The sequence below is a fragment of the Cetorhinus maximus genome, chromosome 10 (assembly GCF_964194155.1).
Source record: "Cetorhinus maximus chromosome 10, sCetMax3.hap1.1, whole genome shotgun sequence".
NCBI lineage: Eukaryota > Metazoa > Chordata > Chondrichthyes > Lamniformes > Cetorhinidae > Cetorhinus > Cetorhinus maximus.
The window spans coordinates 24,487,102-24,501,863 of NC_135888.1; the positions used below are offsets into that span (position 1 = coordinate 24,487,102).

The window sequence follows — 14,762 nt, forward strand, 5'->3', positions numbered from 1 at the left end:
TCTGTGACACCACGGGTGGCTCAGCTGCACAGGAGGGGAGGAAGAAAAGTGGGAGAGCAATAGTGATAGGGGATTCCATGGTCAGGGGATCCGATAGATATTTCTGCAGCAGTAAACGTGGCTTCAGGATGGTGTGTTGCCTCCCTGGTGCCAGGGTCAAGGAAGTCACAGAGTGGCTGCAGGACATCATTGGGGGGGGCGGGGGGGGGGGAACAGCCAGAGATGGTGGTCCATATTGGTACCAATAACATAGGTAGGAAGAGGGATGAAGTCCTGAAAGCAGATTTTAGGGAGTTAGGAAGGAAATTAAAAAGCACGACCTCAAGAGCAGTGATCTCAGGGTTACTCCCAGTGCCACGTGCCAGTGAGCATAGGAATAGGAGGATTGAGCGATTGAACACATGGCTGGAAAACTGGTGTAGGAGGGAGGGCATCAGATTTCTGAGGCATTGGGACCGGTTCTGGGACAGGTAGTACCTGTACAAGCTGGATGGGTTACACCTTAACAGGACCAAATCTAGTATCCTTGCAGAGAGAATTGCTAGTGCTGTTGGGGAGGGTTTAGACTAGTTTGTCAGGGGGGTGGGAACCTGAGGGGTGGCCCAAATTGGAAGGAAGTAAAGTTGGTAATGGGAAGTAGAAAAGTGGCAAGTAAAATTAGAAGACAGGTGAAATGAAGGTGAACATCAACTAAACCTAGAATGCGGAATGTCAAAAAGACTAAGTTAAGAGCACTCTACCTGAATACCCGCAGCATTCGCAACTAGGTAGATGATTTAAAGGCACAAATAGGGGTAAATGGGTATGATCTAATTGTCATTACGGAAACATGGCTGCAGGGTGACCAATATTGGGAACTGAATATTCGAGGATATTTGACATTTAGGAAGGAGAGGCAAAAAGAAAAGGAGGTGGTGTTGCACTGATGATAAGAGATGGGATCAGCACATTAGTAAGGGAGGATCTCAGATAGGGAGAATAAAATTGGAATCTGTTTGGGTGGAGCTAAGAAACAGCAAGGTGCAGTAAACGTTGGTTGGAGTTGCTTAAAGGCCACTAGACAGTAGTGGTACTGTGGGGCATGGTATTAATTAGGAGATTAGAGTAGCATGTAGCATGGGCAATACAGTAATCATGGGTGACTTCAATCTGCATATAGACTGTGTAAACCTAATGAGCACTAATGCTGTGGAGTTTCTGGAGTGTGTTAGGAATGGTTTCTTAGAGCAGAATGCTGAGGAACCAACTAGAGGACAGGCTATTTTGGACCTAATATTATGTAACAAAAAGGGGCTAATTAATAATCTTGTTGTAAAAGAACCTTTAGGGATGAGTGACCATAATATGATAGAATTTTACATTATGTTTGAAAGTGAGGTAGTTCAATATGAAGCCTGGGTGTTAAATTTGAACAAAGGAAATTATGACGGTATGAGGGGAAAATTGGCTAAGTTGGATTGGGAAAATACATTAAAAGGTTTGACGGTACATAGGCAATGGATAGTCTTTAAAGAATTATTACATAGTTTATAGCATTTATACATTCCTTTAAGGCAGAGGAACCCAAAAATAAAAGTCAGTCAACCCTGGCTAACAAAGAAAGTTAAGGATTGTATAAGGTTAAAAGAAAAGGCTTATAAAGTTGCCAGAAATAGGAGTAAACCAGCGGATTAGGAAGATTTTAGAATAAGGCATAGGAAGACCAAGAAACTGATAAAGGGAGAATAGAATACAAATAGCAAAAAATATACAAACGGACTGTAAAAGCTTCTATAGGTACATAAAATGAAAACGTTTGGCTAAGACAAATGTGGGTCCATTACAGGCAGAGTCAGGAGAATTGATAATGGGGAATAGGGAAATGGCAGAGAAGCTAAATGATCACTTTGTCTCCGAATTCACTGAGGAAGATACAATAAATCTCCCAGAATTAGAGATCTAAGGGACTAGGGAGAATGAGGAGTTGAGGGAAATTTGTATTAGTAAGAATGTTGTATTGGAGAAGTTAATGGGACTGAAGGTTGATAAGTCCCCAGGACTTGATGATCTGCATCCCAGAGTGTTGAAAGAGGTAGCTATGGAGACAGTGGATGCACTGGTGATCATCTTCCAAAATTCTATAGATTCTGGAATGGTCGCTGCAGATTGGAAGGTAACAAATGTCACCCCACTATTTAAGGGAGGGAGGAGAGGGAAAACAGGGAACTTCAGACCTATTAGTTTTACATCAGTAGTAAGGAAATACTGGAATCTATTATAAAGCATGAGATAAATGGACACTTTGATAATAATGATTTGATTTGGCATAATCAGCATGGATTTATGAATGGGAAATCACGTTTGATGAACCTGTTGAAGTTTTTGAAGGATGTTACTAACAGAATTAATAAAGGGGAGTTGGTGGACGTACTATACTTGGAATTTCAGAAGGCTTTTGATAAAGTCCCCCACAAGTGGTTGGTTAGCAAAATTAATGCACATGGGATAGGGGGCAATATACTGGCATGGATTAAGGATTGGCTAACACGCAGAAGACAGATAGTAGAAATAAATAGGTCATTCTCACATTGGCAGGCTGTGATTAGTGGATTACCGCAGGGATCAGCACTCGGGCCCCAGCTGTTCGCAATATATATCAATGATTCGGATGTGGGGACCAAATGTAATATTTCCAAGTTTGCGGATGACACAAAACTATGTGGGAATGCGTGTTGTGAGGAAGATGCAAAGAGGCTTCAAGGGGATTTGGACAGACTTAGTGAGTGGCCAAGAACATGGCAGATGGAATATAATGTGCAAAAATATGAGGTTATCCACTTTGGTAGGAGGAACAGATGCACAGAGTATTTCTTAAATGGTAAAAGATTAGAAAGTGTAGATGTACAAAGGGACCTGGGTGTCCTAGTCCATAAGTCACTGAAAGCTAACATGCTGGTGCAGCAGGAAATTAGGAAGGTTAATGGAATGTTAGCCTTTATTGCAAGAGGATTTGAGTCCAGGAGTAGCAAAGTTTTGTTTCAATTGTATAGAACCTTGGTTAGACCGCATCTGGAGTAGTGTGTGCAGTTTTGGTCCCCTTACCTAAGGAAGGATCTTATTGCCATAGAGAGAGCGTAACAAAGGTTCACCAGACTTGACCCCAGGATGGCAGGACTGTCTTATGGAGAGAGGTTGGACAAACTGGGCCTGTATTCTCTAGAGTTTCGAAGAATGAGAGGTGACCTCATTGCAAACTAGAAAATACTTAAAGGGATAGACAGGGTAGATGCAAGTAAGATGTTTACCCTGGCTGGAGAGTCTAGAACCAGGGGACACAATTTCAAAATAAGGGGGAAGCCACTTAGGACTCAGATGAGGAGAAATTTTTTTACTCAGAAGGTTTTGAATCTTTGGAATTCTCTACCCTAAAGGGCCGTGGAAGCTCAGTCATTGAGTATGTTTAAGGTAGAGTTTGACAGATTTCTAAATACCAATGACATAAAGGGATATGGGGATAGTGTGGGGAAAAGGCATTGAAGTGGATGATCAGTCATGATTGTATTGAATTGGCGGAGCAGGCTCGATGGGCTGAATGGCCTACTCCTTCTCCTATGTTCCTACGTACCCGGGGAGTGCTATACTGTTGGAGATGATATCTTTCAGATGAGAGGTTAAATCAAGGCCCATCTACTCTCTCAGGTGGACATTAAAGATTTGAAGTCTAAGTCCAGATACCACTAAAATCTTGTGGAAAGGTAAAAAAAAGGCTAATTAAATGTTGGCCATTATTTCAAGGGGACTGAATTACAAAGGGGTGGAAGTAATGTTAGAGAGTGTACAGAGTTCTGGATGGATGCTGTAGAATAGAAGACTAAGGGGTGACCTGATCAAGGTTTTTATGTTGAATTCAATTGACTAGTATTACAGAGACCCAGGGTAATCCTCTGGGGTCCTGGGTTCAAATCCCACCATGGCAGATGGTGAAATTCGAATTTAATAAAAATCTGGAATTAAAAGCCTGATGACAACCATGAAACCATTGTCGATTGTCATGAAAACCCATCTGGTTCACTAATGTCCTTTAAGGAAGGAAATCTGCCATCCTTACCTGGTCTGGCCTACATGTGACTCCAGACCCACAGCAATGTGGTTGACTCTTAAATGCCCTCTGAACAAGGGCAGTTAGGGATGGGCAATATATGCTGGCCTAGCCAGCGATGCCCACATCCCATGAACAAATTTTTAAAAATAGGGTCGATAGAGAGAAATTATTTCCTCTGGTGGTGGGGGGAGGGGGCAGTCCAGAACAACGGGGCGCAACCTGAAAATTCGAGCCAGGCCGTTCAGGGGTGATGTCAGGAAGCAATTCTTCACACAAAGGATAGTGGAAATCTGGAACTCTCTCCCGCAGTATGAACATAAGTTTCCAGCATGATATTTGTGCTTTTTACAGAATGTGATACACAGCTATATGGACCCCAGGGTAATATAGTCAGCCCAATGCAGCCCTACAGGGAGGGACAAGCCTGTCGCACCATTATCAATGTGGCTCCAACGGATCGTATCTCAATCAAAGTCCTTTACCTCAGATTCAATGTTAGGGTAAACACCACCATGACCGACTACATTCTGGTGAGTTGGACTCAGATCATCGCAATAAAAACAGAAAATGCTGGAAAAACCCAGCAGGTCTGGCAGCATCTGTGGAGAGAGAAATGGTTCGAGTCCGTATCACTCTTCATCAGCACTTTTTCTCTCCCCACAGATGCTGTCAGACCTGCTGAGTTTTTCCAGTACTTTCTGTTTTTGTTTCGGATTTACAGCATCTGCAGTATTTTACTTTTATCAGATCCTTGCAACCCAGCTTCAAGTATTTACCTTCTTTTATTTCCATCCAGAACTCTCTCTGTCACTGGGGTATGGGTTCCACACACTGTACGGGTTCACACACACACACACTGACTCTCACTGGGGTACGGGTCCCACACACACTGACTCACTGGGGTATGGGACCCACACACACCGACTCTCACTGGGGTACGTGTGCCACACACACCAACTCTCACTGGGGTACAGGTCCCACACACACCGACTCTCACTGGGGTACGGGTCCCACACACACTGACTCTCACTGGGGTACGGGTCCCACACACACTGACTCTCACTGGGGTACGGGTCCCACACACACTGACTCTCACTGGGGTACGGGTCCCACACACACTGACTCTCAATGGAGTATGGGTTTCACACACACTGACTCTCACTGGGGTACGGGTTCCACACACACTGACTCTCACTGGGGTACGGGTCCCACACACACTGACTCTCACTGGGGTACGGGTCCCACACACGCTGACTCTCACTGGGGTACGGGTTCCACACACACTGACTCTCATTGGGGTACGGGTTCTACACACACTGACTCTCACTGGGGTACGGGTCCCACACACACTGACTCTCACTGGGGTATGGGTCACACACACACTAACTCTCACTGGGGTATGGGTCCCACACACACTGACTCTCACTGGGGTACGGGTTCCACACACACTGACTCTCACTGGGGTACGGGTTCCACACACACTGACTCTCACTGGGGTACGGGTCCCACACACTGACTCTCACTGGGCTATGGGTCCCACACACACTGACTCTCACTGGGGTATGGGTCCCACACACACTGACTCACTGGGGTATGGGTCCCACACACACTGACTCTCACTGGGGTACGGGTTCCACACACACTGACTCTCATTGGGGTACGGGTTCTACACACACTGACTCTCACTGGGGTACGGGTCCCACACACACTGACTCTCACTGGGGTATGGGTCCCACACACACTGACTCACTTGGGTATGGGTCCCACACACACTGACTGTCACTGGGGTATGGGTCCCACACACACTGACTCTCACTGGGGTATGGGTCCCACACACACTGACTCACTGGGGTATGGGTCCCACACACACTGACTCTCACTGGGGTACGGGTTCCACACACACTGACTCTCACTGGGGTACGGGTCCCACACACACTGACTCTCACTGGGGTATGGGTCCCACACACACTGACTCACTTGGGTATGGGTCCCACACACACTGACTGTCACTGGGGTATGGGTCCCACACACACTGACTCTCACTGGGGTACGGGACCCCCACACACTGACACACACTGGGGTACGAGTCCCTGAGATACTGACTGTAGGCTGTATCAAAGAGCTGCACAGGCACGATGGGCCAATTGGCCTCCTTCTGTGTAATATGGTTCAATGATCTGAAAGAGTAGAAATGAAATCAAAGTAATCTCACAGTGAATGAAGAGATTCCAACCAGCAACAACCACTGAATTTACAGGTTAATTTGAGGGCCTTGACCCTATTGTGCTTTTGTCATTATCACCATGTCGCCCGGTCATTGATGGCTAATTTATTTTTGTTCTCAGATGAAAGATGTTGCCACACAGAGGTATTCAGCATATCGTGGCAACAGCCTATTTCGGTGGGAGTCACTGGGAAACTCCGTTGAGATTGAATTTCATGGCAATTTCGGATTCAGGGCCACGTTCAGGGCTGTTCCATCCCGAACCCTCGCTGGCATACGCAAGCTCAACTGTGGGTAACGAAAACCATTGTGGATTCTCTCTCTCCGGAACATTCTGCTGCTTCCCCAGATATCCTTCTCCATTTCCATCTAGGTATCCTCTCGTTCCCACTTGACCTGGTGGCGCGTTTGAGGGATTAACTTTCCCAAAGTAAAGATAAACATTGCCATTTTTCACCAATGGAAATCATAGTTTCAGTGACGTTAAGCTGTAACCTACTGTTGTGAAGAACCTGACACCAATGACTTGAAGGTGGTTGAATGGACATCATAATAGGAACATGTTTGAGATTATGACCGGCGAGCGTCTGCTTCTGTGCTTTCAACTGGTCAAGAACAGCCCTTTCTAAACATTCAGGCCCACTGAATCAATGGTGACAAACCAGAGAGTAATTGCATAACATATGAGCAGCAGAAATAAGGCTGAGTTCCCTGCCACACAACCCAGCTGGCAGGGGTCTCCTGCTTTACACACTAATTGTAGGAGAGTAGCAAAGAGGGATTGAGTTCTCTACTTCTGAGAATTGTGGGAATCGTTTGAATCAGAGATTAGGGGATGATCTAATTAAGGTGTTTAAGATGATTAAACGATTTGATAGCGTAGATAGAGAAAATCTATTTCCTCTGGGTTGGGGGGGGGATTCCAGAACAAGGAGGCAGAACGTTAAAATTAGAGCTAAATCATTCAGGGATGATGTCAGGAAGCACTTCCTCACACAGAGGGTAGTGGAAAAATGGAAATCTCTCCCTCAAAAACTGGTCATGCTGGGAATTTGGGTGGGTGGATGGTGTGAATTGAAACTTTCAAAACTTGAGTGCATCTATGCTAGTGAGTTTTCACTTATTCAGCACTCTCTGGTTTAAGAAGCTCCTCCTGAATTTCCGTTGGATTTATTACTGACTTTCATATATTTATGGTCCTTATAAATACCTTATGGCAAAAATTGCAAAGTTAAATAAAGGTATGTGAAGACACTGCTCTTAATGTGCGCCGGCTGTCTGTGAATACTGTGTTAGGTACAAGTAAACATGGAAGGTGGCAGGATAGTGGCTTGGGTCCTCACATCCCACTGAGATCCTGATCACGCACTGCCACAAGGGGTGGAAAGCACACGTTAACTCACGGAACCTCCCTCTGCCACTTATGAGACAACCCAGCCGTGTCAGATGACAGTCCTACCTTCCCAGTGGAAGGGAGGCACCACACACTGCGCCAGTTCAGCAGAGGTGATCTTATGCCAATGTTTCCTTCCCAAACACATTAGTATAAGATTGAGTGTTCTCTCCCATGTGAATCAGTGGAGTTGAACAGAGTAAATGAATTGTAATCGATTGGTGACTGAAGCAGGGCATCGCACAGAGGATTGGGATTGGTAGGAAATTCTCCATTATAACTTCATGGACAGATTTTATGATTCTGCCTTGCAATGGGCTTTGATTGACTGTCAGTCACAGGTCTTACATACCAAGGGCAGATGAATTGACTCGTTCAGTTGACTAGATTATTTAACTGATTTAAACTGAATTGAAAATAAGAGTGCTGGATTTACGTCATCCCTATGTGCCTATATGTGCTCGAGATTCTGGGTGCAGTGTGATGACCAGCCCCTGAACTGGTGCAATCGGCAGAAACTCGACATTCTGACCTGGGGAACATGCCAGTTTTGTGGGCGGGCCCTGCTCCTGGCGAAAAGGCTTCTGAAACAGGTCGCGGAAACGCAGGGTAATGTGATTTTGGGCACAAATCACTTACACTTAAAATTCTGTGATCTATCGCAGGACTTCATTTCAGACCATCCAGATAACAGCAGAATCTTCCTTAAACCACAGGTTTATACATATTACAGTTGGTGCAGTAACCCTTCAGCAGCTGTGGCTGTTAATGCCAGGCACTGTTTTACATTTTGTGGTTGTGTTTGTTTTTTTAGTTTGACATGTAGTTTTCAATTAACATGTACAAATGCAGCCCTGTCATAGCAGCTGTCAGACAGCAGGGCTCAAACACTGAAGAGAGTTGACCTTAGTCAGCCATTGACCATCATGGCCTCCATGACAGGGCAACGTGTCACAGATTGAAAATAAAAATACCTGGAAAAACTCAGCAGGTCTGACAGCATCTGCGGAGAGGAACACAGTTAACAGAGCTGGTGAAGAGTCATACGTTAACTGTGTTCCTCTCTGCAGATGCTGTCAGACCTGCTGAGTTTTTCCAGGTATTTTTATTTTTGTTTTTGTTTTGGATTTCCAGCATCCGCAGTTTTTTGCTTTTATCTTAGTGTCACAGATTGAGCTGGCTGGTGTGTTATGTCTATATAAATCTCAAATTGGTGTGGTAATATCTATATGTTGTTATTTCTAGGACTTGTAGTTTAACAAGCTATGTTTTTCATCAGGTTAGGTGGGGTTTACGGTGCTGAAACAAGCCATTCAGTCTTAACTGGTTTATCCCAGCGTGAATGCTCCACGCGAGCCTCCTCCCATCCTTGTGAGATCCTGTTGATGATGGTCATTGTCATGGACATGGACTTTCATTCATTGCACTCCGATTCACTGGGACAGACAGAGTTCATTTAGGCCCAAATGAGAACAGAAGAAATAGGAGCTGGAGTAGGCCATATAGCCCCTCAAGCCCTGCTTCCCATTCAATAAGATTATGAGATATGATCTTGATCTCACCTCCATCTTCCTGAATGTTTCCAATAACCCTTGCCTCCCCTATAGTTCAAGAATTTGTCTATCTCAGCCTTGAATATACTCAATGACTAAGCCTCCACAGCTCTCTAGGAGAGAGAAATCCAAAGATTAATGACCCTCAGAGAAGAAATTCCTCTGCATTTCTGTCTTGAATGGGAGCTCCCATATTCTGAAACTATGCTTCCTAGTTCTAGATTTCCCCATAAGGGGAGATATCCTCTCAACATCTACCCTGTCAAGCTGCCACAGAATCTTATCTGTTTTGATAAGATCACCTTTCATTCTTCTAAACTCCAATAAGTATAGGCCCAACCTGCTCAACCTTTCCTCATAAGACAAACCCCTTCATCCCAGGAATCAACCTAGTGAATCCCTGCTGTATCACCTCCAATACAAGTTGTCTTTGTCGGCTGTCCCTTAATTTGAGGATGATGTCTATTCAAGCTCACGAGTTTCTGCCACGGGTCTTCATGTGACTGAACAGGCCGATTCTTGAACCACAGATCTTTGGGCACATGAGACAGGACATAGTGGGATCCAGAGTGCAGGATTTGCTTTCTTTTCTTTCCTTCTCAGCTGCCATTCTGCCTCATCATTAAGAAATATAAGTATATTCCTCCTTAAGTAAGGAGACCAAAACTGTACACAGTATTCTTGTGTGGTCTCACCAATGCCCTGTACCGTTGTAGTAAGATTTCTTTACTTTTATATTCCATCCCCCTTGCAATAAAGGCCAACATTCAATTTACCTTCCTAATTACTTGTTCCCCCTGCATGCTAACTTTTTGTGATTCATGTACAAGAACACCCAGATCCCTCTGTACTGCAGCATTCTGCAGTCTCTCTCCATGTAAATAATATTTTGCTTTTCTATTCTTCCTACCAAAGCAGACAGTTCACATTTTCCCACTTTATACTCCACCTGCCAAATTTTAGCCCACTCACCTAACCCATCTATATCCCTTTGCAGACTCTTTGTATCCTCCTCACAACTTGCTTTTCTACCTATTTTTGTATCAAATTTGTAGCGAATTGATTTTACAGAATCAACATAGAAAAGAAAACATTTATGAAAAGAAAATTATGTTTGACAAACCTGTTGGGAGTTTTTGAGAATGTTACTTGTAGCGCAGATAAAGGAGAACCAGTGGATGTGGTGCATTTGGATTTTCAAAAGGCTTTTGATAAAGTCCCACACAGGAAATTAGTAAACAAAATTAGACCACATGATATTAGGGGGAATATACTGGTATGGACTGAGAATTGGTTAACAGACAAAAAACAGAGTAGGAATAAATAGGTAATTCTCAAGATGGCAGGCTGTTACTAGTGGGGTACCGCAAGGATCAGTGCTGGGGCCACAGCTGTGCAGAATTTATATAAATGATTTGGATGTGGGGACCAAATGTAACATTTCCAAATTTGCTGATGACACAAAGCTAAGTGGGAATGAAAGTTTGTGGGGAGGATTCAAGGAGACTTCAGGAGAACTTAGACAGGCTAAATGAATCGGCAAGAACATCGGCAAGATGGAATACAATATGATAGAAAAGACAGAAAAGCAAAGTATTTAGTGAATGGTGAGTGATTGAGAAGTGTTGATGTGCAAAGGGACCTGGGTGTTCTTGTTCATGAGTCACTAAAAGCTAACATGCAGGTGCAGCAATTAGGGAGGTAAATGGTATGTTGGCCTTCATCGCCAGGGGATTTGAGTACAGGAGTAAAGATGTCTTGCTGCAATTGTATAGAGCCTTGGTGAGACTGCACCTGGAGTAGAGTGTACTGTTATGGTCTCCTTGTCTAAGAAAGGATTTGCTTGCCATAGAGAGACTGCAATGGAGGTTCACCAGACTAATCCCAGGGATGACGGGATTGTTTTATGAGGAGAGATTGCGAAAACTGGGCCTGTATTCTCTAGAGTTTAGAAGAATGAGAGGTGATCTCATTGAAACTTACAAAATTCTTACAGGGTGTGACAGGGTAGATGTGGATAGGATGTTTCCCCTGGCTGGTGAGTCTAGAACCAGGGAACACAATCTCAGAATAAGAGGCAGGCCGTTTAAGACTGAGATAAGGCGCAATTTCTTCACTCAGGATGGCGAATTTTTGGAATGTTCTGCCCCAGAGGGCTGTGGAAGCTTAATCATTGAGCATGTTCAAGACCAAAATTGATAGGTTTCTGGATATGAATGACATCAAGGGATATGGAGATAGCTTAGGAAAGTGGCATTGAGATAGATGATTAGCCATGACCTAATTGAATGGCACAGCCATTCATGGCCTACTCCTGCTCCCATGTTCCTATGAATTTGGCTGCAATACAGTCAGTCCCTTTATCCAAGTCATTAATATAGATCATAAATAGTTGAGGCCACAGCACCTACGCTGTGGTTCCCAAAGTAACCACAACTAGTAACCACTAGTTACAGTTTGCCAACTTGAAAATTATCCAGTTATCCTGCCACTCTGTTTCCTATTAATTAGCCAATCCTCAGAAATAATCCTCAGAAATCAGTGAGGAAAGATTGTTTCATAGTGCAGCCAACCCTCGGAACAAAGACAAATGAAAGACAGACAGACAGCCAATCCTCTATCCTTGTTGAAGTATCACCCCCAACACCATATGAACATACAAATTAGGAGCAGAGGTAGGCCACTCGGCCCCTTCAGCCTCCTCTGCCATTCAATAAGATCATGGCTGATCTGAATGTAACCTCAACCCCATATTCCTGCATACCCCCAATAACCTTTCAACCCTTTGTTAATCAAGAATCTATCCAAAAATATTCAAAGACTCTGTTTCCACCACCTTTTGAAGAAGAGTTCCAAATACTCTCAACCCTCTGAGAGAAAAAAATTCTTCTCAACTCTGTCTTAAAAGAGCAACCCCTTATTTTTAAACAGTGACCCCTAGTTCTATATTCTCCCATAAGAGGAAACATCCTCCCCACATTCACCCTGTCAAGACCCCTCAGGATCTTAAAGGTTTCAATTAAGTCGCCTCTTACTCTTCTAAATTCCATTGGATACAAGCTGAACCTGTCCAGTCTTTCCTCATAAGACAACCCGCCCCATTCCTGGTATTAGCCTGGTAAATCTTATTTGAACTGTTTCCAACGCATTTACATCTTTCTTTAAATAAGGAGACCAGTATAGTACACAATTCTCCAGGTGTGGTCTCACCAATGCCCTGTACAACTGAAGCATAACTTCCTACTTTTGTATTCAATTCCCCTCACAATAAATGATAACATTCTATTAGCTTTCCTAATTACCTGCTGTAGCTGCATACTAACCTTTTGTGATTTATGCACTAGGACACCCAGATCCCTCTGAATCTCAGAGCTCTGGAATCTCTCACCATTTAGATAATAAGCTTTTTTATTCTTCTTGCCAAAATGGACAATTTCACATTTGTCCACTTTATACTCCATTTGCCAGATCTTTTCCCACTCACTTAACCTATCTATGTCACTTTGTAGCCTTAACGTCCTCTTCACAACTTACTTTCCTACCTATCTTTGTGTCGTCAGCAAATTTAGCCACCATTCCTTCGACCTCTCCATTCAAATTGTAAAAAGATAAATTGTGAAAAGCTGAGGTCCCAGCACTGATCCCTGTGGCACACCACTCGTCACATCCTGCCAACCAGAAAAAGACCCATTTATGCCAACTCTCTGCTTCCTGTTAGCTAGCCAATCTTCTATCCATGCCAATATGTTACCTCCTACACCATGAGTGTTTATTTTCTGCAATAACCTTTGATGTGGCACTTTATCAAATGCATTCTGGAAATCTAAGTACAGTACATCCACTGGTTCCCCTTTATCCACAGCACATGTGACTCCTTCAAAGAACTCCAATAAATTGGCTAAACATGATATACCTTTTACAAAACCATGTTGACTCTGCCTGATTGCCTTGGATTTTTCTAAGTGCCCAGCTACAACATCTTTAATAATAGCTTCTAACATTTTCCCTATGGCAGATGTTAGGCTAACTGGCCCGTAGTTTCCTGCTTTCTGTCATGAACTCTTATCCTGTGTAGGGACCTTTTATATGGCACCTTATCGAATGCCTTTTGGAAATCAAAATACACCACATCTACTGGTTCCCCTTTACCCAACCTGTCCATTACATCCTCAAAGAACTGTAATAAATTTGTGAATCACGTTTTTCCTTTCATAAAACTATGCCGACGCTGCCTGATTGTATTATGATTTTTTAAATGTTCCACCCATCCAAGTCTCACCTACCTTGCACACCAAACGTAGCACCACTCATTGAACTGCGCATGCGCGCTACTCCACCCATCCAGGTCCACTGGGCCCTGTGACTCCATCCCGGTCGCCCCGCCCATGAAGGTCTGACCCCGCCCCCTTGACCGCACTTTGATCCCCTTCGCTGTGACGTGTTGCGCTCGCTGCCGCCATGACACAGACTCAGCGTGTGACGTAACGCGCTCCGGCGCCGGACCTCAGCGAAGATGCTGAACTCGGAGGACAGGAGCTCCGATCCCGGGCCCGAGGATGCCGCACCTCCGGGCCCCGGCGCGGCCGGCCCCGACCCAATGACATGGTGGTATCGTTGGCTTTGCCGCATAGCAGGTGTAACCGGCGGCATCTGTGAGTACCCTTGGGGTGGGGGCGGACCGGGGATATACCGGCCGGAGGGTGACAGGGGAGATATACCGGCCGGAGGGTGACAGGACCGGAGTTATACCGGCCGGAGGGTGACAGGACCGGAGTTATACCGGCCGGAGGGTGACAGGACCGGAGTTATACCGGCCGGAGGGTGACAGGACCGGAGTTATACCGGTTGTAGGGTGACAGGACCGAGGTTATACCGGCCGGAGAGTGACAGGACCGGAGTTATACCGGCCGGAGGGTGACAGGACCTGGGTTGTACCGGCCGGAGGGTGACAGGACCGGAGTTATACCGGCCGGAGGGTGACAGGACCGGAGTTATACCGGCCGGAGGGTGACAGGACCGGAGTTATACCGGCCGGAGGGTGACAGGACCGAAGTTATACCGGCCGGAGGGTGAGAGGACCGGAGTTGTACCGGCCGGAGGGTGACAGGACCGGAGTTATACCGGCCGGAGGGTGAGAGGACCGGAGTTGTACCGGCCGGAGGGTGACAGGACCTGGGTTATACCGGCCGGAGGGTGACAGGACCTGGGTTGTACCGGCCGGAGGGTGACAGGACCGAGGTTATACCGGCCGGAGGGTAAGAGGACCGGGGTTATACCGGCCGGAGGGTGACAGGACCGGAGTTATACCGGCTGGAGGGTGACAGGACCGAAGCTACATGAGATTCAGAGAACAAAGCCGAATGGTTGCTACGGGTATGTACACGTCGTGAAGCATGTAGGAGATGAGAAGATGTATGCCATAAAAATGGTAAGCCTGGTTCCCATAGTGACATGGGTGGCAAAGGTGATGTTGCTGCCTGTTTTCCATGCTGATATTAACATAACATAAGG

At 45.2% G+C, this 14,762-nt stretch overlaps 2 protein-coding genes across 5 annotated transcripts in view; both read left to right on the plus strand.

Moving 5' to 3' along the window:
* Positions 1-7,569, plus strand: part of adamts13 (ADAM metallopeptidase with thrombospondin type 1 motif, 13) — a 75,108-nt gene extending 67,539 nt beyond the window's left edge. For both annotated transcript variants that reach the window (XM_078550224.1, XM_078550225.1), the window contains exons 31-32: positions 4,433-4,611; positions 6,427-7,569. In XM_078550224.1, the coding sequence (XP_078406350.1) occupies positions 4,433-4,611; positions 6,427-6,603 (356 nt within the window). In that variant the 3' untranslated portion in view covers positions 6,604-7,569. The remainder of the gene's footprint in view (positions 1-4,432; positions 4,612-6,426) is intronic.
* A 6,133-nt stretch (positions 7,570-13,702) lies between these two features.
* cacfd1 (calcium channel flower domain containing 1) overlaps positions 13,703-14,762 on the plus strand; it is a 93,628-nt gene continuing 92,568 nt past the window's right edge. For all 3 annotated transcript variants that reach the window (XM_078550238.1, XM_078550237.1, XM_078550239.1), the window contains exon 1: positions 13,703-13,903. In XM_078550238.1, coding sequence (XP_078406364.1) covers positions 13,765-13,903 — 139 coding nt within the window. In that variant the 5' untranslated portion in view covers positions 13,703-13,764. The remainder of the gene's footprint in view (positions 13,904-14,762) is intronic.